The sequence below is a fragment of the Ailuropoda melanoleuca genome, chromosome 7 (genome assembly GCF_002007445.2).
Source record: "Ailuropoda melanoleuca isolate Jingjing chromosome 7, ASM200744v2, whole genome shotgun sequence".
NCBI lineage: Eukaryota > Metazoa > Chordata > Mammalia > Carnivora > Ursidae > Ailuropoda > Ailuropoda melanoleuca.
Window position 1 is genome coordinate 38,247,971 of NC_048224.1, and position 22,179 is coordinate 38,270,149.

General features: G+C 40.8%; 1 protein-coding gene across 6 annotated transcripts in view; it reads right to left on the minus strand.

Moving 5' to 3' along the window:
- Positions 1-274: 274 nt before the first annotated feature.
- TXNDC8 (thioredoxin domain containing 8) overlaps positions 275-22,179 on the minus strand; it is a 28,960-nt gene continuing 7,055 nt past the window's right edge. For 3 of the 6 annotated variants that reach the window (XM_019796729.2, XM_019796728.2, XM_019796725.2), the window contains 6 exons: positions 20,945-21,049; positions 17,224-17,283; positions 14,629-14,694; positions 3,441-3,506; positions 2,472-2,530; positions 1,309-1,427 (listed from right to left, as the gene is read on the minus strand). In XM_019796729.2, coding sequence (XP_019652288.1) covers positions 1,313-1,427; positions 2,472-2,530; positions 3,441-3,506; positions 14,629-14,694; positions 17,224-17,280 — 363 coding nt within the window. In that variant the 5' untranslated portion in view covers positions 17,281-17,283; positions 20,945-21,049 and the 3' untranslated portion in view covers positions 1,309-1,312. Of the gene's footprint in view, positions 369-1,308; positions 1,428-2,095; positions 2,531-3,440; positions 3,507-14,628; positions 14,695-17,223; positions 17,284-20,944; positions 21,050-22,179 lie in introns of those variants that run through there. The other 3 variants (XM_019796726.2, XM_019796727.2, XM_034664244.1) reach the window with 3 other exon arrangements.

Below are 22,179 nucleotides of genomic sequence, written 5' to 3' on the forward strand. Positions count from 1 at the left end.
TCTTGTTTTAAGGGAATGCTGAGCCATAACTTGCATTTTATGAACCGTAATTGGGTCGTGCCTCAGTTAGAAAATACTGTTAGAGCTTGATAAACAAATGCTGCATTGGTAAAACAGTGCAACTCAGCATTAAACCACAAGGCAAAAATCAAGTCTCATTCTCTTTTCCTATCAAAATAGAAATCTGGTCTCATTCTCTTTTCCTATCAAAATAGAAAGGACATTACAAAGCTTGGACTCTTTCTATTCCTAGGCAAGAGAAATCACCCTGGGAGCTTGGCTGCGGAAAGCGGGACGGAGAAGATCACAGTCCGGTGAATTCTCTTGAACGCTGACGTGTGTCCTGTTTGTTAAGATGGGTGGCAGGCCTGAAGGAACAATAAAGGAAATGAAACATCTCTGCTCCAACATGTACAGAGACACAACACAATGCAGAAGCCCGAGGGGGCTGTCATGATGCCACCCACATCTGGGCATGGAACTCATTCCCCACCCTGTCCTCCCCTCTTCACACATTTTTCAGGCTGCTCTTTCCAGAGGCCTGTGATGAGTGTGAGATGGCTTTGGTGTCCAGGTGGCCCTTGACTTTCATTCATCGAACTTGCCCATATTACCCATTCATGCAGAGAAGTGGACGCTTCCATTGTCACCAGCTGTGTAATGATTTCCCAGCCATCTTCCCCACAGCGCCCTGTGCTCTGGGGATGGGCAAAGGCCTTAGTCAAGATCATAGGCATTTTCACCCACTCATACTAGTGTCAGTGCTGGTCTGGTCCCAGGGGCCTCAACCTGGCCAACAGCTTCCTCCCCATCTCCTCTGTCCTTCCAGCAGCCCGGCCCTCCAGAGCCAGCTAGCTCCAGGCTCCAGTCCTCACACCTCTGTCTCAGCCTCACTCAGAGATCCCGGGGCTTGGGAGAGTGGCATGTCTGGGAATGGCAGAGGAGTGGCAGGGTCAGGCCCCCTGGGCTCTTGTTTTGGTGCAGGGAGGAACACCTCTGCTCTGTCCTGCCTGATGTACTAAGCACATCTGGGCCCAAAGATTTAAAGATTAGGGGCCCCAGAACCTTCCATCCTTGCCCCTGTAGTAAGGGCAGGCTTGATTTGGGTTCCAGGCAGAGACAAGCAGTTGGACCCTATGGATACAGTATGCAGCCTCCTCATCACATGAAAGTTCCCTCTGTCCCCCACCCGCCCCCAACCCCGGTGGTGGGGGTTTGGGCTAGAAACAAGCAAAGCATCGCTGACCATACTGAAGATCTTTATGAAAAAAGGGACAAAAACTTTTTTGGAACCAAAATGCTCTTGTACTCATCACATCTCCGTCTGTTTGACTTTGAGACCTACAATTTTCATAACACTTTTCCAGTCACCACTGCACTGGGAGGCTGCATTCCAGAACGGCGACCAGGCAATCAAGAAGGATGAGCTACAGCAATGGAAAGATGATTCAGATGAAAGCAGAGAAGCAGAGGGCAGCAGCACACAGAAAAACCCTGGGTTCCCCCTCTCTCTATTCTTCCTGTTTCTGGTCGCACATGAAGGCTGGCTGGCTCTGTGTCTTGGGATTCTATGAACCAGGTGTCACTCTGTGTGCCTCTAACAGTGCTTGCCACAGAGTAGGTGACCAATTAAGATTTCCTGAATGATAAAAAGCTGCCCCTTTTCTCTTATGCTAGCATCTGTTGGCTTCTGGTACTCCACGTTTCAATGAGTCCTAAGATGCTGTCAAAATCTTAGTCATTAATAGCTAGGGAAAGCTGGCTCCACTCTGTGACTTCAGATCCCCAGCCTTCATCTGATGGCAGTCCCACGTGGGAATAGTTAGTGTGAGAAGAAGCTGTCTTCTCTCAGCCCTGAATGTCTGAGCTGTCTCAGTTAACAACAACAACATTATAGGTAGTAAGAGGGCTTTCCAGCTTTTGTGTGTGCGTTTGGATTTTTTTTTTTAATTTATAAAAGAATTTTAGAAAGGCACTGGGAGAGAGAAATATGACACCATTCTAATACAAACTGATGCATCAGAGAAGAATTTTGTGCCACAAACAATGGCTCAATTAGCACTGGCTTCTATGTACTGGGAGTACACCAGGGAAATACGGCCTTTGTGTGTTTCTTGGTCACTGTGAAGAATTCCATCTTTGGCAATTTCTGGAAAACCTTCTTAATGGCATGGTATTACTTAGCTATGCAGGGCCTCTGTTGTGGAGGTCATAAAAACATTGCCCAAGAAATGTGCACAAAAAGTGGAAAAAAGGCTAAGTCAGAGAATGGGAGCGATACATTCTCTGATACTACAAGAGTTTTAGGCAATTTTGCAGTGAGATTGCAAAAAGGTGGAATCAACCTGTAAAGCACGAGGAGAAAGACCAATGAAGGGAGCGTTACAATATTGGCTGCAAATAAAAACAAACACATGAGCTGCGGCCTTTTAAAATGTTGCAAATGTATTTTATCTTGGAGATCAGCTTACATTAGTTCTCGAATCTTCGCTTCCAGTTTTTGAGCATCAGCTCCACAAAATTCAAAAATCTGTTCACAAATACATAAGGGGAAATATGGATTGGTTCAAATATTGGCAAAGATGTTAAAGCTTTGAGGAGTTCTGTTCCTGTTAAATTATCCTCTACTCATTTCCATTGTCCGAAATATACTTAAAATATAAATACACATTTAACACATTAAACTCACAATGTTTCAATTATTTGGCACCTTTTCAAGATTGTTTATGCAAACGTTTTGCCAGATTTATATAAGTCCCCGTAATAGTCTTGTACACTGAGATCTAAAACATATAACGTGTTAGAAATGAGAAAACTCACTCACTGAGATCTTTCAGAGCCTTTATACATTGGTCTTAAAGACTTGTTAATTCCTACACATGATTTCCTAAAACCAAATGAGACGTGATTTCCCATGCCCTGACTTTTGCACAAGTAACAGTATTATAACCAAATGATTCTAAGCAGCACATGTTCTTTTCAAATTGTCACATCTCTGACTGGCATATTTTATTTGGAACACTTTCCAGTGGTATGTCACATAATGGTGCATGTCAATGGGCATCTTATATTTGATGAAATACAGAAGTTTAAGACTTTTACCATGCATTATCACTTTAGTACCAATTGTATGGTGTGATTGTAGAGAAGGCAGAATGTGGGTAAACTGAGGATGGGATTAGCTGAAGATTTGAGTTTCCAGTGAGGGAGGTTTTGGCAGCCAGAAATGGTGTTAGGACTTTGGGACAGGGGTTGGAAAGTTCTAGAACAACTTCAATGCTCAGTGTATAGCAGAGAAGAAACTATCCTTGCTTCTAATGATTCTGCTTCCCCAGGCAGCAGCAGTCTATCTGGGTGCTGCCTGCGGGAATTGTGGTTCATTCCATTTCTTGAAAGTATACCCCAGACGGGTGACTCCATCTTGATCCCATTTCACTTACCGGCTCGCCCATGAATCCACTTCTATAACAGCAAATTGCTCTTTTGAGTCTTGAGAATAGGGTTACCTAAGTGTGGGTGCAGAATTTCATGATTTGTCTGGGTTGCCTGGTTTGTACCCATTTCCTCTATAAACAGTTCTTGTGGCATTGGTTGCTGGGGAGGAAGGTGTCAGAAAGGATCTACAAAGTGTTTCATTTCTAAGAGTCAGGTGGCAGCTGGATGGTGTCTATAGGCATGAAGGGCATTTCATTATCCTCTGAGCCCAGGGCAGGTATGAAGACAAGAACCCCTGGCGAGAACACAGGCAGGGCTTGACTACCTGAATGACCAGATTTGGCCAACAGTTTTCCAAAGTGATTTTATTATTATTCCACCTGCAGAGGATGAATGTTCTGGGTGCTCTATAAGTTCCATATCCTTGACAAGACTTGGTATTGCCCATTCTTTTTTGTGTTAGCCATTCTGGTGGCTTTAGGGGACATTCAATTTGTCACTGAATTCCATGGATTTTGCCTCAACTTTCCCTTGAGCTTAAGCCACAGCTTATAACTTGTCTGTCTCCAGTTTTATGTCCCTTAGTTCCCTTCCCCCTTGAAGATCAAATACACAAATCTAGTCTTTGGAAAATTCTTCAATGTTTCTCCACCACCATAAAATCCAAGGTCCTTACAGGGATTCCTTGATTTTGTCCTGTCTACCTCATTGTCATTCTCCACCTGAGACTCGACTTCTAGCAACATATTACAATTGGATTACTTACTTATTTAATTTAATCAATACTTAGTATTTAAGTATTAAATGAGCCAGACATTGTAAACATGCCAGACAAAAGTCCCCTCTGGAGTTCATAGCCTAGTGATAATTTTATACTATCTTATTGTTATCAAAAATTTCCCGATACGTACCCACGCTATTTTGTTAACTCCCACTTCCTCCCTTCTTTCTCACCTGATAGTCATAACCACTCTTCAAGATTTAACTCACGAAGCCTCTGTGATCTCATAGAACCGGGGCATTCCACTACTCAAGAGTTGATTTTGTTATGTCTTCTTCTGCAGTTGACCAAAGATGGGGACTCTGACTCATTTTTTCCCTCCATACTTTCAGTACTTAGCTAGGAACCTTATACCGAGTAGGTGCTCTGTTCCTGGTTTTAGGCCTGAAGTGAGAGGAGCTAAGCTGATTTCTGGTCACTTGAAGTACAGGTCCAGGACTCTGGGTAGTGTTACGTTGCAGAGACCAGGTGTTATCTGTTTAATTCTTTTTCCAGTTTGCCAAAAGCCAATGTTATGCGTCTCCCTGTCTGCTAGACAGGGAGGGGCTTTGTACACGGGATCTTCATATTTGTAGTTAATCGATGAGGAGCAGCTTAGTGATAAGAGCTTATGTAATAAGTTGCTTTCTTTTGAAGAGAGATATACGCAAGGAAACTGGCATATAATTTCTGCTCCAAATGTTTTCTCATTTTAACCTGAATGTTTCGCTCTGTCTCTCAAAGGCATGTTCCGCTATGAGGGATTAGGAAGCAATGTTTACTTCTCTCTCTGCAATGCCTTCTGTTTATAAGCACTGCTGACACCCCAGTAATGACTGCTAATGAAAATGATGAGCTCCAGTTTGCGGAGCCCAAAGGGGTATGGGGGGCTCTCCACACATTACAGAACCACCTATGTCCAACAGACACTTAAAAAATCTTTCATCATGGGGGCGCCTGGGTGGCTCAGTCGTTAAGCAACTGCCTTCAGCTCAGGGCGTGATCCCAGCGTTCTGGGATCGAGCCCCACATCAGGCTTCTCTGATGGGAGCCTGCTTCTTCCTCTCCCACTCCCTCTGCTTGTGTTCCCTCTCTCGCTGGCTGTCTCTCTCTCTTTCAAAGAAATAAATAAAACATTTATAAAAAAAATCTTTCATCATGAACTTTTTTTTTTTAAAGATTTTATTTTTAAGTAATCTCCACACCCAACATGGGGCTCGAACTCACAACCCCAAGACCAGGAGTCACACGCTCCACCGACTGAGCCAGCCAGGCTCCCCTCATTATGAACATTTTCAAATACACACACGAAAAGAGAATAATAAAGTGATTTCCTACCCCCAATTTACCCATCGCCCAGGTCCAACTAGAGGCTTTTTTTTTTTTTAATGCCAAAGACATTCAATTACCTGAAAAAAAGTATATCGCTGTTACCAAGAAAATGCAAAAGGTCCAGAGACAGGGGTCCCTTCCTAACAAATGGACTTGTGAGAGTATCAGTTCAGGGGTCTAATGATGCGTCCATAGAATAATTATAATAAAATACCTGGGCCGTGACAGGCAATCTGGTTAAGTGAATAGTGAAATTAGGTTTGGACCAGCTGAATGAAAGCTTGCCAATTTTCCAGACTTCTTTACTGAGTTAAAAACAACAAAATCCTCAAAGCAACAATAACAACGCCAACAAAAGAGCCCAAACAGCCAATCAACACAAGACGCTTTTTTGGGAGAAGACTGTAGCAATGTTTATACTACAATATAATACTATAGGCTGGAATAGTGTGGTGTTCCTTTTCTTCTTTACAAAGGGTTTGCTAAGGCATTAAATCTTATTAATGAAATGGGAGGAATATGTCTAACAAGAGAACGTGGAAAAGTACCTCCCCCTCCAGCTGAGGGCTGGACAGTGTTCGTTACTTTTTGATCCCATCTTGGCTTCTTTCTCTCATTCAACCAGACCCATGCCTTGCCTGTAACTATCTGCATCACAGTGCAGGTGTTTGCACACTTCCCCCTGGACTTTCACAACATGCTGCAGGGCAGGCCTTGCAAATGCAAGCAGCTCGACTGTGGTTTTTGGAGTTTAACAAAATCAAACCAAGAAGGCAGGGCCTCTTAGAAATAGTCTGTTTCGAATAGCTTGAATTTACATGCATTTGGATTCAAGAAAAAAGCGTATGAAAGAAATCTATTATCTCTTTTTTTCTAAGCTACACTGGCCTTCTTCTCAATTTGTTCCAATAGTGAGATTTCAGTAAAGCCCTAATTTGCTTTCATTTTCTTATAGCTGGCTTAGAAACTCTGGCTCCGTACCTGTTTCTTAAGCACTAGTGGCAATAAATAATGACTTAAGTACTTCTCTCCTTCTATGTTAGGGGTTGACAAACTTTTTTCTGGAAAGGGCCCGATACCTGTGAGAGTATCACTTTGCAAGCGATATGCTGTGTGTTGAAACCACTCAGACCTGCTACAGTAATGTGATAGCAGCCAAAGACAATATTTAAACAAATGGACGTGACTGTGTTCCAGTGAAACTTTATTTACAAAAACTGGTGGAGGGTCACATTTGACCCGGGAGCCACAGTTTGCCAATCCTTAGTCTACTGCCATCAGTTGAAGGTGTTGGACAGACACGTGAAGCTGCCTAAGAGCTCATCACTCAGTACAATGTGGTTTTCTGTTGAAGGGGAAAAGGAGCATGAGTCTAACGTTGTGGGAATTTATCCTAAGCCACACTGAGAACGAGGAAAAGTGGTTTTGGACTCTGGCTGGAGGAGATGTCATTCTGCCCCTTACTAGAAGTATGGGATGAAGATGTGCTCATGGGGATAATAACGGTTTCAGAGCCATTCCCTTCAATGACCTATACTCCTGCTCTCATGTTCCCATTGGAAAATCTGCTCAACTGTCCAATACTGGGAAACCCCTTCACTGACTTCTGCCCAGGTCGAGGTGAGCATACCAGACAAAGGAATGAGTTCATGATTATTGTCTCCCTTTTTGGGGGCGTTCTGCCCAAGAGACAGGTCTGTTCTCCACCCAAAGTCTTTCTTTTTTCTGGAAAACCCATCTGAAGCAGGCCTCAGGTAGGTCTGGAAGGCTATCACCACCCTGTGTCCTCACTTCTGGAGCATGGCAGTTGTGAAAAGCAGCAATATCTCCTTCACCTAGGTGGGTAAGTTTTTCCTCTGCAGCCCAAGATTCTCCCTTAGGTGGGTCATCTCGAAGTCTAGACTTCAAGGGAACAGTAGGAAGTCTGTTGACATGAGTCCAAGCCATGTTCTGTAATTAGCACAATTTAGGGCTACAGCTACTTACGGTATAGGTGATATTCTGATTTTCCATATGACTCTGCGTGAGAGGAATTAACACAGCACGTCTGGTTCCTTACTTCTTTTCTTTTTCTTTTTCTTTTTTTAAAAAGATTTTATTTATTTATTCGACAGAGATAGAGACAGCCAGCGAGAGAGGGAACACAAGCAGGGGGAGTGGGAGAGGAAGAAGCAGGCTCATAATGGAGGAGCCTGATGTGGGGCTCAATCCCATAACGCCGGGATCACGCCCTAAGCCGAAGGCAGATGCTAAACCGCTGTGCCACCCAGGCGCCCCTGGTTCCTTATTTCTTGCTTCTTTCCAAGGGAACTGTGATTGATCCTTCATCAACCCCCAGAGAATGTGTCTCCTCCCCCACCAAAGTGTTCTTTGTATTAATGATTGATGGTTTTGTTATATATACCTGGAGTGATGGGCCAAGCCACACTGGCTTGCTTGGCATAAGCATCACTATTGGTGATGTGCACCTGGTTTTACTGTTGGGGTCCTAGTCTCCATTGTCATAAGCTTGTTGTGTAGCAATGGTTGCCTAGCAAGGGACGGCTGTGTGACCAGCCCCCACATAAAGGCCTCATATCCTGAGCATCGAAAGAGCATCCCGAGGCTCAGGGATGTCCTCAGATGTCCTTGAAGTTCACTCCTAGAGAGAGAGTCAGAGCACTCCTATCTGTCTCCAGCCAAGGAAGAACATCGAAGCTTGTGCTGGACCTTTCTGGACTCTACCAATGCCTATCTTTTTCCTGATGCTTTTGCTCTGTATTTTCTGTTGTAATAAATCTTAGCTATAAGTATAACCTGCTAAGTCTTTCTAGCCAGACACTGAATGAAGTAATCCTATATTTCAATGATTTAAAATTTAGAGGGCAGGGCTAGGAGGAGGATGTAAAATTTAAGGGGTTCCCAAAACTCAGTAATCAAGATAAATAATATTTCAATAAATATTTTAAAAGTTAAACATTAATGCTAAAAAATCCATCATGAACAAAATATCAAAAATTCAAGAAAAGACAGTATTCCACCGGATATTTGCAATCTCCTGCCCTACTTGCCTCACCCTAATCCCTGCCCTGGAGAAAACAGGAATACAAGTAATTACTGCCTTTGAATTGCTAACTCCTAGAGCAGTATCTTTAGCAATGGTGCTAAATGGTGCTAAATGCTTGCTGCCCATCTCTCTCTCTCTTTCCCTCCATCTCACTTAATTCTTGACCCTTCCAGTCAATTAATCTCTGCCGATGTATCAGCTGCTTATGGGGCTGACATGTAATTCCTTTTTGGACCTAAACACTATGGGAGAGTGATTTTCCCTCAGGTAGAACCCCTCTGTGTCTAACACCATCCTTAACAGTTTGAATATCCCTGGGTAGGTAACTCTTGAATGCTAAAATGGCTTAGTTTAAGTGGATATTATAGTTATTCAAAGAGTTTTAGAGGTCTCTCCTAACCACTGTTTCCCAATTTCTATTTATTCATAGATTTTCAGGAAGATAGGTGCACAGACAGATTCTGGGGCTCCAGCAATAACCTTATTTTATAATATGTACCAAGTCCCCTGCTAAAGCACTTTATATCCATTATCACAAGTTTTTATGACAACAGTTCAAAGATACATGATACAGACCCTATTTCATAGAGAAGGAACTGAACTCCAGGTGGGTGGTGAGGTCACCCACTAATAAAAGGCGGACCTGGGGTTCAACCTGCAACTGTCTGACTCCAGAGACAGCAAAAACTAGCCACAGACATTCTTTTGGGTGGTGGGTGGGTCAAGCACTGTTTTCTATGAACTTGAACAGTGAGCATTTGGGAGGGTGATTCTCCTATTGTCTCATTTATTGTCCCTGCCTGGCTCTTGAAGACACCAATCCTGTCCTCTCTTGAGCACTCCTTGGTGCTGCCCCTTGGGGATTCCTTTCATCTCTATACCTACTGGAAGGAGGGAGCTTGTTGGAAATGACTTCTATGACCTCAGCAGGAGCCCCACTGTTCACAAGCAACGGGGCAGGAACTTCCTCCCACTGGATGTGAACATAGGAGCTCTCCGTTCTTCTGAATTATTCATTTGTAAATAACTCACTTATTAGCATCTATGCACCTATATCCCATTGCTCTTATGAGTAAAGTGCTTTGAGAAGCCAATTACTCTCATATCAAAGAATGAAAGATGGAACCAATTTCTGACGTTGGCCCATGTTTAAGCAGTTGGCCAAGAGTTGCTAAATCTCTGTTACTCTTCCTTTCTGCTATTCCACTGACATGTCATCTTTGGTCTGGAATCAATGCTATTAACCCAGGGGATCTACTGATGGGCTTCAGAGGCTCAATGAATAGTACTATATGCACACTGCAGTTTATGTATTTTTCTACTTATAATAGAATACAGTATAATTTCCAATTAAAAAAATCAGCCAAGGTTTTGGATAGCCCATCTGAAAGACACCGCAGTTTTGTTTTGTTTTTTTTTAAACCACAGTTGATCTTACTGGAACAGGATGTGATGTCCCAGGTGAAAACACTAAAGGAATGCAGCAGAAAGAAACACTACCACCTTATTTATTACCTAGAATTTGCTTTCATTGTCTTTTGCCCCAAAACTATGAAATAATTACAACTGTTGTTTATAGTGCATCCCTGCTAGGTGGCCATCCAAATCTGCATGAAAACTTCCAGCACTATGTAATGCCCATTATCTACCATGACCCTGAGTCTTTGTTATATAGCTTTATCTGTTTCAGTTTTTTTAAAGTTTTATTTGTTTATATTTTTTATATTTTGAAAACATTTGAGATGAGCTAGAATCAAAGGCAAGATAAAGTAACAAAACCATTCAAGTATGACTCAGTATGGAGATGGCAATTAGGGAATGCCAGGAAACTACAGATGAGGGAGGCTATTGTATTTGAGTAAAGGAAGTAATCTTGAGATTGTTGGCAGCAATGGAAAAAGAGAAACCCAAGGGATTCCCTAAGCCTTTTGATCTAATGCAAGGGAGTAGATCATATTTTTAAGGGCGGGAAATATTCTCCTAACTCTGTTTTATGAGGAATTATCACAAGGCTTTTTATATAATGTACATTTTAAAAGGCATAATGGATATGGTTCTTTGCCAGATGTTTTACCAGAAATGTGAGAACATTTCTTATAACATCCCTTAATAGAAATTGGATTCTAGGTTGTTTTCTTTTTTTAAATACTAGATAAATACTACTTAACTGCTTTCCTAAGTCAATTTTCAGTTGTGTTGTCCCAGATAAAAGAGAGATGGAAGAGGTCTCAAAGAAGTGAATTCAATTTTCTTCTACCCAAAGGAGAACAATGAATGTCACTGGCAGGTTTCCTAGTCAATTCTATTGAGAGAGGAGGGGAATTCATATAGACTGGTCCTTTTGTACAGTTATGCCAATTTTCTGTGGTTCCAGTGATTTTCCTGTGCAGACCACTGCAAGGTAGAACCTGGGGGGCATTTCAGAGGTCTCAGGTTTTGTTTGTAGCTCTGGATGCAATGGTAGAGGTGGGAACCCTCCAGAAGCCCTATACGGATGCTCAGATACCAAATGTTGGGGATTGTGTGAAAGAGGTAAAGAGATTTGTAATACCGTCTCTTTAGGATCTCTTGCCCCCATTTTTTTTGTTGTTGTCTTTTGCACAGAATATTAATATTCTTTGTCAAATGGAAGCCAGCCTTGCAAATCTTCTCCGCAGGTTTTCAAATTATATCTAAATTGATCCAAATATAACTCTTCCTGGGGATATGATTACACATAAAAAGTTTAGAAGTAGACTTATTTGTGTATTATGACATAAGTGATCTCAAGTTGTTGTTTTTTAAATAACTTCATAAGCAGGATGACAATTTGGTAATATTCAATGAGACACTCAATTCTCAGGGACATTTCTCGGACATGGGTAGCCATGTTATAATCAGAGGCTGGCTGGCTGACTCTGGAATAGGGAGGTGGACCAGCTTAATGATAATGTCATCAATTCAGTTAATTTTATTTTCCATTAGATAACTGGCATCAAATTCAAATTTGAGATCCTTCATGATGCCTAGATTACAGGCATTTTGTTCCATCCATTCCAAAGGGATCTATACCCTGTAAAAGCCCGTTCAGAAATAATTGAATGTAAGAGGTCACTCCAGCCCCAACTGAGAGTTCTTCCACCTCCATATAGAACTGAGACCAAGCAGGGGCAAGCCTTTCCTCAGAAGCATAGCTATGGATTTGCTCAAGAGCCTAGACACATCGTGGGTGAGCACCCAAAGTTTGGTTTCAGAAAATGGAGAACAAACTTGAGTTGCAGCAGAACTTAAGCAAGACTATCTGCAGAAGAGATGAAAACAGAAAGCTGTTCTGAGCTGACGAGAAACCCTCCCTGAGTCAGACTGGTCTGAGGACAGAATGAGGAAGGGGAGGCAGAGCTGGCAGTGGGATGTGGGGCAAAGACAGCAGCTTTCATTTACTCTTTCATTTGTTCACCTGCTCATGAATCAAACGCGAAATGAGTATTTTCTACCCAGGGGGATTCTTCTAGACACTGACAGGAACTCCTCCAAGTGCTTGGAATAGTATGAGAAAAATACACGGAGTTAAGGTCTGAGTCACACAGAAATGGGCTTGGAAAAGTAGACTGGGTCAAAATTGTGGAGAAATTTGAATGCCAGACTTGAATACAAGGGTTTGGTCTTGAATTTGCAGACAATGGAGGGGAAGGGGGATCCAATTTTAAATAAGGGAATGACATACATGGAGCTGTGCCAGGATCTATTTAGAAAAGAGAACAGAGTGGTGGTGTGAACTTGGGGGTGAGGAGGGCTATCACACTTGTTTACATTAAAGGTAGCTACAGCTGGAATTACACGTAGGGATGAAATTACTAAAGGAGAAGAAGTAGAATGGGAAAAAGAACCTTGGGAATCACTTATATTTTAGGATAGTAGGAGGCAAGCCAGAGGAGAGCTAGGGGGAAGGATCAGGGATAGATGCCAAAAGAGGAGGAAGTTTCTAGAATATAGAACCTAATTAGTTATTGGTGGTTTTGTGTAATCAAGGAATACAAGGATTGAGAAATGGCTATTTTGAATGAGGTGCTGGAAGATCCTTGGTGACTTTTAAAAGAGCAGATGAAGGAATAAGTGGAAAACGAGAATTGAAGGCAGTAGGTATAGTCTACTTTCTCAAGAGTTAGGTCATGAAATGAAGGAGAGTAGTCTGAGAGAGCATTAAATTTGTCATTAGAAACTTTTTGGTTGTAAGTAACAGCAAAAGCAACCCCAGGTTCACATAACTAAAGAATCTGCAGGGGTAGTTCAGGCTTCGGGCATGGATAGATTCAGGGTTCAATCAATGCCACTGGTATTTCCTGGTTTGACTTTGCTTTTTTGCTGTATGGCGGCTTCTTTTTCAGGATCCCTGTGGTGGCAAGCTACTTGTAGCACCATCAGCCTCATATCTTCCCAAGTTCAAATCCAGTGAAATCAAAAGAGAAGGCGCTTTTACCTAGTTGCTTAAGCCAGGTCTTAGAATTAGCTCTGGTTGGGCTTGGATTGGCTTGAGTGGAGTCAAGGGTCCATTCTTGATGGGGATGGAGTTCTCTCATAGGTCCAGGCCTAGAGATGGAGCCCTAAGGAAGTACATGAACCAAGAATGGGAAAGGGCATGGTTCCCTGGAGGAAAATCAAAGAACTCTTGATAGAGAGTGAAGAATGGCAAATGGTAGCAAAAGTGAGTGTGCAAACACCAGGTCAGAAAGAAGATAGCTGATTGATCGAGGACTGGAGCACAAGGGAGGGAATGCAATCAAGGTATGATGGATGAAATCCATTTCAAAAGAAGGAAGCATTCTCATTTCTGAGATGGAAGAGAAGAAGATAAAAAAAATGACACATAAACAATTTGGTATGTGGGGGGCGGGGAGTTGAGGATGCATATGCTCGACAGTTTCAGGTAGTATTAATTCTTTTTGAAGAATTATTTATATCTATTGCGCCAATTATGTTACAGCAAATACCCAACAAATAGACGCTGAAAATGAAATACTATAGCTAGCTTATCAACTGCTTTCATTTTTTATGTTGTAGACACAATCTTCACAAAGCTTAAGCCTGAATATTTTTGCTTTACATATGTTCTTCCTAACACTTTTAATTGCACACTATTTCATATGGTAGATGTATCACAAATCACTTAGCAGTTCTACTAGAAAAGACATTTAGCTTGCTTTCGTATTTTATTAGAAGTAATGCTGCAATTACTATACGCTTAGCTGCTTATTTTTCCTTGAGGTATTTCTGTAGCAAAAGTTTCCAAAAATGGGTAATTGTGTGAGAAGGAATAAACAGTTTGTTCCTCTTAGGTATGTTGCAAAGGCACTTTTCATAAGGTATGTACAATTTTCAGTGCTCCCAGCCATATGTGGAATTCCTAGTTTCATCACACACAACGTATTTTAAACATTTTATTTCATTAATATTTTCCTGATAACAACTACATAATGGGCTCAGCACTTAATGTGTGTCAGGATGGGTCTACAGACTTGAGTCATGTTAATTCATTTAATTCTCCCAACACCTTGTGGGGGGAAAACTTATGACCTTCGTTTTTACAGATAAGGAAACTAAGATCAAAGAGGTTTTTAAGCAAAGGGCTGGGAAGTGGTAGAACAGGTATTTGAACCACGAAACCCTCATCCAGGGCCTCATGCTCAACTCCTAGGCTCACAGCCTTGTGATTGGTTTTGATTAATATTTCCCCAACTGTTGCTCACAATTTGTATACATTTGTGTGAGAATTTCATCATGTCCTTTTCTGTAAGATTCTTTTTTGATGGTTCTGCCCCATCAAAAGGGATAACACAGGTTCAGTAGTGAGATATTTCTTATGGATTTGGATATCTCAGACGGTCGGAGTGAGGAGGTTTATTATAATTCATGCATTTTTTTGTACTCCTTGCCAATATGGAAAGTTCAGAAACTAAGAATTCCATTGCTAAATATTAAAAATAAATGCAGTTGTTTCATCCATCCTGGATACCCCAGGCCTTTTTTTAGATTCTGATGAGTCTATAATTCAACTCTGCCAGTTACCATAGAAACATACCTTATGGGCCTGCTTGAACATCTGAAATGTGGGGACTGCTTTGATATGATAAGTTTGGGCCAACTCCTGCGAAAGGAAAGAAATGGCATGAAGTCACAATTTTGGTGTCATCTCTCTACAACGAGCCTGGAAAGGCCACTTCTTAGGAGGCAGGTCTGTCTGAAAGCCCAGGGACAGCTAAGACTTGATGGATTCTCTTGCTAAGCAATGTCAAAGCTTCCAGGAATGTTACAATAGAAAATGGTGGCTCTCTCAATTCCTGAGCTTTCTCCGCCCAGAGCCCTAGGAGAAGGCTGAAAGATGGAGGCCAAAATAGAACAGATGTGGAAGAACTAAAAGAGCTCTATTTAAAAGAACTTGTGAAAGATGGCAGAGGGACCCCAGTGGAACCCCATATGGAGACAGGACATTGCAAACATAAGGAAGAGTAAAGGTATCTCTATAACGCACACTTAGACAGGGGCTGATAATACTGGTCTTGCATTTTCAGTAAGGTTTTCATGCCTCTTTCTTTTAAGCCCTACTTCCTCCTTCACTGCCCGTGTTTATGAAAGATGAAGCGAAAGACAAGAAAATATGTCAGAATTCCAATTGTTTTAATCGATTACAATCTGTTTTCAAATGCCAGTTTTTGTTTATTTTGTTCAAGAGTTGAAAGAAAATTAGCCACCCACAGGGTCAACAGAACTGGACTTTTCTCTCTAATATATGGGGTGAATCTCTCCCCTGCCACCTATAACACACACACACACACATGCACGCACAAACACATTAAATTATAATTTTCATGACCACAGCAATGACAACTAATAAATAAGTTACTGTTAAAGAAAATTGTGGATTTTGTTTCACCTTAAAAGGGAAAGAGCTACAATAAAAAAAGGCAGACAATAATATGTATTGGTGAGGATGTGGAGAAATCAGAACCCTCACACACTGCTGGTGGAAATGTAAAATGGCACAGCTGCGTTAGAAAACATTTTGCCAGCTTCTCAAAAAGTTAAACATAGAGTTACAGTATAACTCAACAATTCTACCCCTAGATAAGTACTCGAGAGAAATGAAAATACATACATACAAGTTTATACCAGCATTACTCATAAAAGTCAAAAGGTGCAAACAACCCAAATGTCCACCAACAGCTGAATGGCTAAATAAAAGGTGGTGTAGCCATACAATGGAATATTATTCAGCAATAAAAGGAATAAAATATTGATACGTGCTCTAACATGGACGAACCTTGAAAACTCATGCTAAGTAAACGTCACAAATGACCACCTATTTGATGATTCCATTTATATGAAACGTTCAGAATAGGTAAATCTATAGACAGAATGTAGACTTCTGGTTGCCCAGAGTTGGGATAGAAGGAACTGGGGGTGACCGCTAGAACTCCAAAAGTGGGTTTTGTTTGTTTGTTTTTGGGAGTGGTGAAATGTTCTAAAATTGATGATAATGATGGTTGCACAACTCTGTGAATATAAAAAAGGACAAAGAGATAATGTTCTTAGGTGTATTTCTGAATGAATCNTTGTTTGTTTGTTTTTGGGAGTGGTGAAATGTTCTAAAATTGATGATAATGATGGTTGCACAACTCTGTGAATATAAAAAAGGACAAAGAGATAATGTTCTTAGGTGTATTTCTGAATGCACAATATAGGATTCAGCTTAAAGGGCAATTAAACACTGTCACACTTTGATGAAGCTTGAAGGAAATGGAGAAATGGAACTTCTATTAGCTTCTGGGCACTATGTCATATATCTTATGTATTTTATCTCATTTTATATTCTGTTAAATATTATTTGCCCTGCTTTACAGATGAAGAAACGGAAGTTCATAGGTGATAAGAAGTCACAAAACTATTAAAGAAAAGGATGGGTGGATAACAGATTTTTTGTTATTCTAAACCTCAGATTCAATCCAATATGTGCAAAGATCACTTGTTACTACTTATTTCTGGGTTATAAATGGACAAATGTTAGGAAGAATAATTTTCAGATACTTTGTGCATATTAATAAGGCACATTTTGACTGAGGACATGAGGCTGATTATTTTGGGAGCTTGAGGAAAGAAGGCTCGAGGGAGGCAAATGAGGGAAGGATTTCTTGGAATTCCTTGTGATGTTTAAAAAAACCCACAAAAAGCATAAGATACAGCAAGAGAGAAGCAAGGTATATTAAAATGTCTGTAATGCATTGAGTTAGGTTTTAGAAATTGATTAATAATTTAGTACAAGGGTGAAAACCACTTTTCACCGTGAGCCCAAAATCACCCAACTGGTGTTGTCTGCATAGGGCAATTCTGCTCAGTGGGATTCTGGGGCAGAGCTCAGAGCAAGCGGAGAAAAATGTTGGGAAGTCTGCCATAGTATGGGAGGGGAGGGGGCAGCAAGAGAGTCACGTCCCTGCTCACATACTTTAAAATTAACATAAAACATACAAGAACATTATGAGGAAGTTTACTATCAATTATCAGAAAAAAATCATGAAGTTATCCTTGCCGTAAAATTGATTATATAATCAGTGAGGCAGGGCTATCAATGACACTGCATTCGGATTTTATGCATCCCCACGGAAGGATTTAAGATTCTTACCTGAGAATCATCCACATCCACATTCGCAAACATTACATTTCGGTACTGCAGAGACATTGCCTTCAAAATAAAGGAATAAAAATTCCCTATTAGCTTAGCATTCATTCTAAATCACACACTGGAATTACACACTTGGCTCTTGGCAACAACGAACGATGAACTAAAAGGTCGTTCAAGAGAGCTAAGCATCACTGTCGCATTTCACTGCTGCCTGCAACTTGAAGCACCAAAGTCAAATATGAGATGATACCAAGGTCAAGCAAAGATCAGTGCCAGAACCAGACTCTAAAGAACCAGACTGAACATCAGAGTTTCAAAGCTGGGAAAGGACAGGAAGCAAAGAAACCAGGACATGTGTGGGTGGTGGGTCCAGATTTACTCTGCAGGATGAAGGGACAGATAGTAGCTTTGTCCTGGAGTGGCCGGAGGTGGGGGACTGCCTTCAATGGTCTTTAAAATATACATATCTGAACCAAATACCCAAACTCTGCTTTGACTTTCACCTCTTTCCAGGCTTTTTGAGAGGCTCTTATGGCTGAGATGATAGAAAATATGTGTGCTGACCCTTGGCCCAATTGCTTTTTGCTTCCATTGACGTCTTCCATGCTCTACGACGTTTTGAAACTGTACTTTCCAGGATCCTTTGCCAGCTGTCTTCCCTGTAGGTTCTGCTAACGGGAAGCATTTGCAGGAAAACAGAAGGTGGGAGGAGGAAAGAAGCAGCCCTCTTCTGCTTCTGTTTTGTTCTGAAAGCATCTATGGCAGCAGTGGTGACAAAGATGTTGGTAATGGGGCTGGTAGTAGTAGGTGCAGCAGCAGCCTGTAAATGTCAGCTCTTGGGGGTTTTGCAGACAGCTGCATTCATACTTTAAGGACACTTAATAGCATCTTGATTTGTGGGCGTTAACATCATATCTCAGGCATTTCCAGTGACCTATTTCAAATGGGATCTCTTTCTGATGGTAGGAGGTGTCCAGAGACAGTGGAGACAGAAACAGATGGGGCTGGCACTGGGAGCTGCTCCCACGGAGAGGCAGGGAGAGGCATGACATGGGGCCATTAGGGGAATACGTGCAGAGTTCTATCGCAGGGATTCTCTCCAGTTGTTTGTCTGTGGATTGCGACCAAAGTGGGAGTTTTTTCTTCAGTGGCCCATCAAGGTTGTGAAAATGGGGGAAAACTCTTAGATAATAAACCCCCAAACCCCTGGGACTTCAGAGTATTTTTCAGACAGAACAAAAGCTGATTTTGGTTGACAGCATCTCTATGCCTGGCAGGAAAATGGTATCGCCCATGAGCTCTAGGGCAATTGACTTGTACTTTTTGAGTTTGAAGATATGTGGATATTCTCCAGTAGGAGTTAGCTGGCTAACTTCCATCCTACCTTCCTGCAGAGCCTGGAAAGGAAAAGAGGTAGAGATTCCTTGAACTCCCTTGCAGCTAGCGTTCTGGATGCAAATTGGTTTTACCCATGAGATACATGCAGGAAGGACATGAAAGGCAGAAATGAGACAGCAGCTACTTTCTTCTTGTCTTTGGATGGTCCTGCTGGAAAACAGGACTGTGGGTAACAGAAGTGGTTGTGCTGGAGGCAGCAGCAGCAGCCGGACTCAGGCTCTGGGGTCCAGACATCAGTGTCCTGGATGTGCAGAGGCACGTGTAACAGCAGGAACGTCATGATTCTGGCTGATTCCCAACTGCTGCTCTGTTGTCGGTTTGTTTTTTCCTCCTGGAGGGTGGCCTCCCATCCCGCCTCACTTTTAATTATGGCAAAGTTAGGATCCCCAAAGGTGGATATGTAGTGTTCTGAGAGAGTCATTCATGGAACCTATTCATCTAGTCTTCCAATAATTTTAAAAGCAATTAATTCCTTGTATTAAAATTCTTTCCTGTTGAATTTGGTTTCTGTTGCCTGCTTTGATTTCCGACTAATAAAGTGACCTAGAGTAAGTAAAGCCTTTTCTTCACCCCCTTATGTACTAGGAGTTAAAAAAATTACACACATGGTACTTGAATACATTATCACGCAAAAGTTCAAACATTACAAGAAAAATAAAGGAATCCAAATTTAACACCCTTTCGCTGAAAAAAAAACCCTTCTTTGATATGCATCCTTCTGTTCCCCTTTTCTCTACATATGTGTTTATATATATACATATATGTATGTGTCTGTTTTACATAAATGGGACCATACTATATACATTTTTCTACATTGTACTCTTTTTTTACTCAATACTACATTGTCTTGGAGACAATGCCCACCATTCCATATGGGTCTACTTGATTGATTCTTTTTAACATCTGGATAGTATTTCAGTATGAATGCGCCAAAATTTATTCTAAAACTATATTTGCATTAATCTGGATTCTAACAGGAAACAGATGGCACATTCGAATTAGGATCATTTGGGGAGGTTTATTTCCAAAGGGCTAACTATCTCTATAAAGGTAGGAATGGGTATAGGAAGAGCTGCAGGAGCCTGGACAAAACTGTGGCGGAGCTGTTACCGCCCTTAGGGCAAAGGTATGAAGGGAGGAGTTACTAAGCCTTAGATTTCATTGCACTGTTTGAAAATGTTACATGTTGGCTGTTGGAATTTGATCAGCTTTGACTTTGTGGCATGTGAGTATATTTATACTCTGGAAGCTGAACACTGACACTCTTTTTCTTCAAGTTTTGAGTGTCAGAATAAAGGTGCCCATAAGATAATAAAATGTTTCTTCTGGATATTCCAAGTATTTTAGCCATAGAACAGATGTTGAAATGTCATGTAGCCAATTTATATACTTGGATATAGGTTTGTTTTTAATTCTATGTCAAAGGTTGTAACTGTGGTTAGAATGAATTCAGGTAGATTCAAGAGTTCAAGCTGAAATGCTAGAAACCTTGCTAAAAAGAAACTGGAGTATTTTCAGTTGTGTAGAAAAATCAAAACTTCTTTAAAATTGAAGAAAACAGATTTCACAAAATTGACCATAAATGTGAAACTTCTTCGTGATAAGGAGAAATGAAAATGCCCTGAGGTTCTTTCTGTAGCATGTGATACCAAAAATAAAAAAAAGAGTAAAAACTTTTAAATGGAGCAATAAGGAAATTAACTAGATGAACCACTGTATAGACATTAAAGTTATAAGCTGGAGACCCTACAAAAAGATGAATGAATGTGTACATGGAAAAAAGACCCAAATAAAATTATATGATTACAGCTACTTAGAATATTTTACTAAAATATTTTATAAAGTAGAAAAGACATGAAAGAATATGTAAGACATAAGTTCTGATAATAGGGTTGAAGGATGGGAGAAATTTATTCTTTTATATTATAGTTAAAAGCAAGTGTCATCTTTTTCTATAAACTATTCCAATATTTGGAAGTTCTGAACTCTGGAACTTTGGTAAAATGTCATTATTATGAGTAATCCATTCATTTGTATAATTGTACTCTTTTGCACATCTTTTTTTTTTTATTATGATATGTTAGTGTCTTTTGCACATCTTGGTGCTCCTTGCAGAATTATCCATAGACAAGTAGTATTAATCTTCTGGTGTGTGTACTAATGATCTAATTAGATCTTGGTATATTATCATCAGGATAATAAGGACGCTTCAAAAAACTATGATTCCATATGGCTCACAAGTGCAAACTTTTAAGATTGAGAAAATTATTAGGGGATTTAAAATTCCTTCTAAGACTGGGAAATATACAAAGGTGATACTTACATGAACAAGAGGATAAATCTTTTGGCAAGGACCACACCATTTTGCTGAGAATTCAACCACCACAAGTTTACATCCAGCAGCTTTCAAAAATGTTTTTAATTCATCCTGAGACCAGAGCATAAATGAAGAAATACACATAATCACTGCATCTCATAAAACCTTACAGGGAATAAATGACACCTTAATGAGATACCCCACCCTATCATTCTCCACGAGATACACCTTTCCTAGAAGTCCCTCAGGTCACATATATTTATCTTTCTAAGTATACATAAGTGACCCATAAATCTGCAAAAAGTGATTAGGAGTGTACTTACCAACTGGTGGTTTGTAATGGTCTGGGGAGAAGTGAGATTGGCCAATGAAAGATAAGGGATGGAGGGTAGTGGTGGATAGTTGTTCAAGGTGGAGATCTATATTTGACTTTTTTTTTTTAAGATTTTATTTATTTATTGGACAGAGAGAGACACAGCGAGAGAGGAAACACAAGCAGGGGGAGTGGGAGAGGGAGAAGCAGGCTTCACGCCTAGCAGGGAGCCCGATGTGGGGCTTGATCCCAGGACCCCGGGATCATGACCTGAGCCGAAGGCAGATGCCTAATGACTGAGCCACCCAGGTGCCCCTATATTTGACTTTTTTAACAAGGACCTAAACATGCATTAATAGTGAAATTTAAAAGAAGAAGTAATCTAACACCTTGAATCCATTTCTTGTTTTTGTTTTGTTTTAGGAGGTAATCATTACCAAAGCTGTAGTCAAACCATGCATTTAAGGATTTGACATGCTTCTCACAGAATATCTTCAGTGAATTTTCCATCAGCTGTCCAGATCATCTAAGTAAAGGTTTCCCTTTCTAGAGCCTCAGATCATTTTATCACAACTTCCTTGCTTTGTGGACAATGACTGTCCACACTAGGTATTTCACACGCGGCTTCTCTCCCTGACAAGTCCCTACAGAAATTAATCCTGGTTTGCTTCTGAACTTCCATGGCCTCTGACCGGGCACATGGTAAGTGCTCATGGAGTGTTTAGTTGATGAATGATTTGCTAATATATAGTGTTCTGTTCAAGATTTATTTTTCCTTTTCTCACTGGAATTGGGATGATAGTAGCTAATTTACTCTACACCCTGGTGTTCTCTCCCTTAATCTTTACAACCACCCCCTGAAGTGGGTATTAGTTTTATCTCCATTTTGCAGATGAAAAAAACAAAATGTTATTAACTTTCTCCCGGT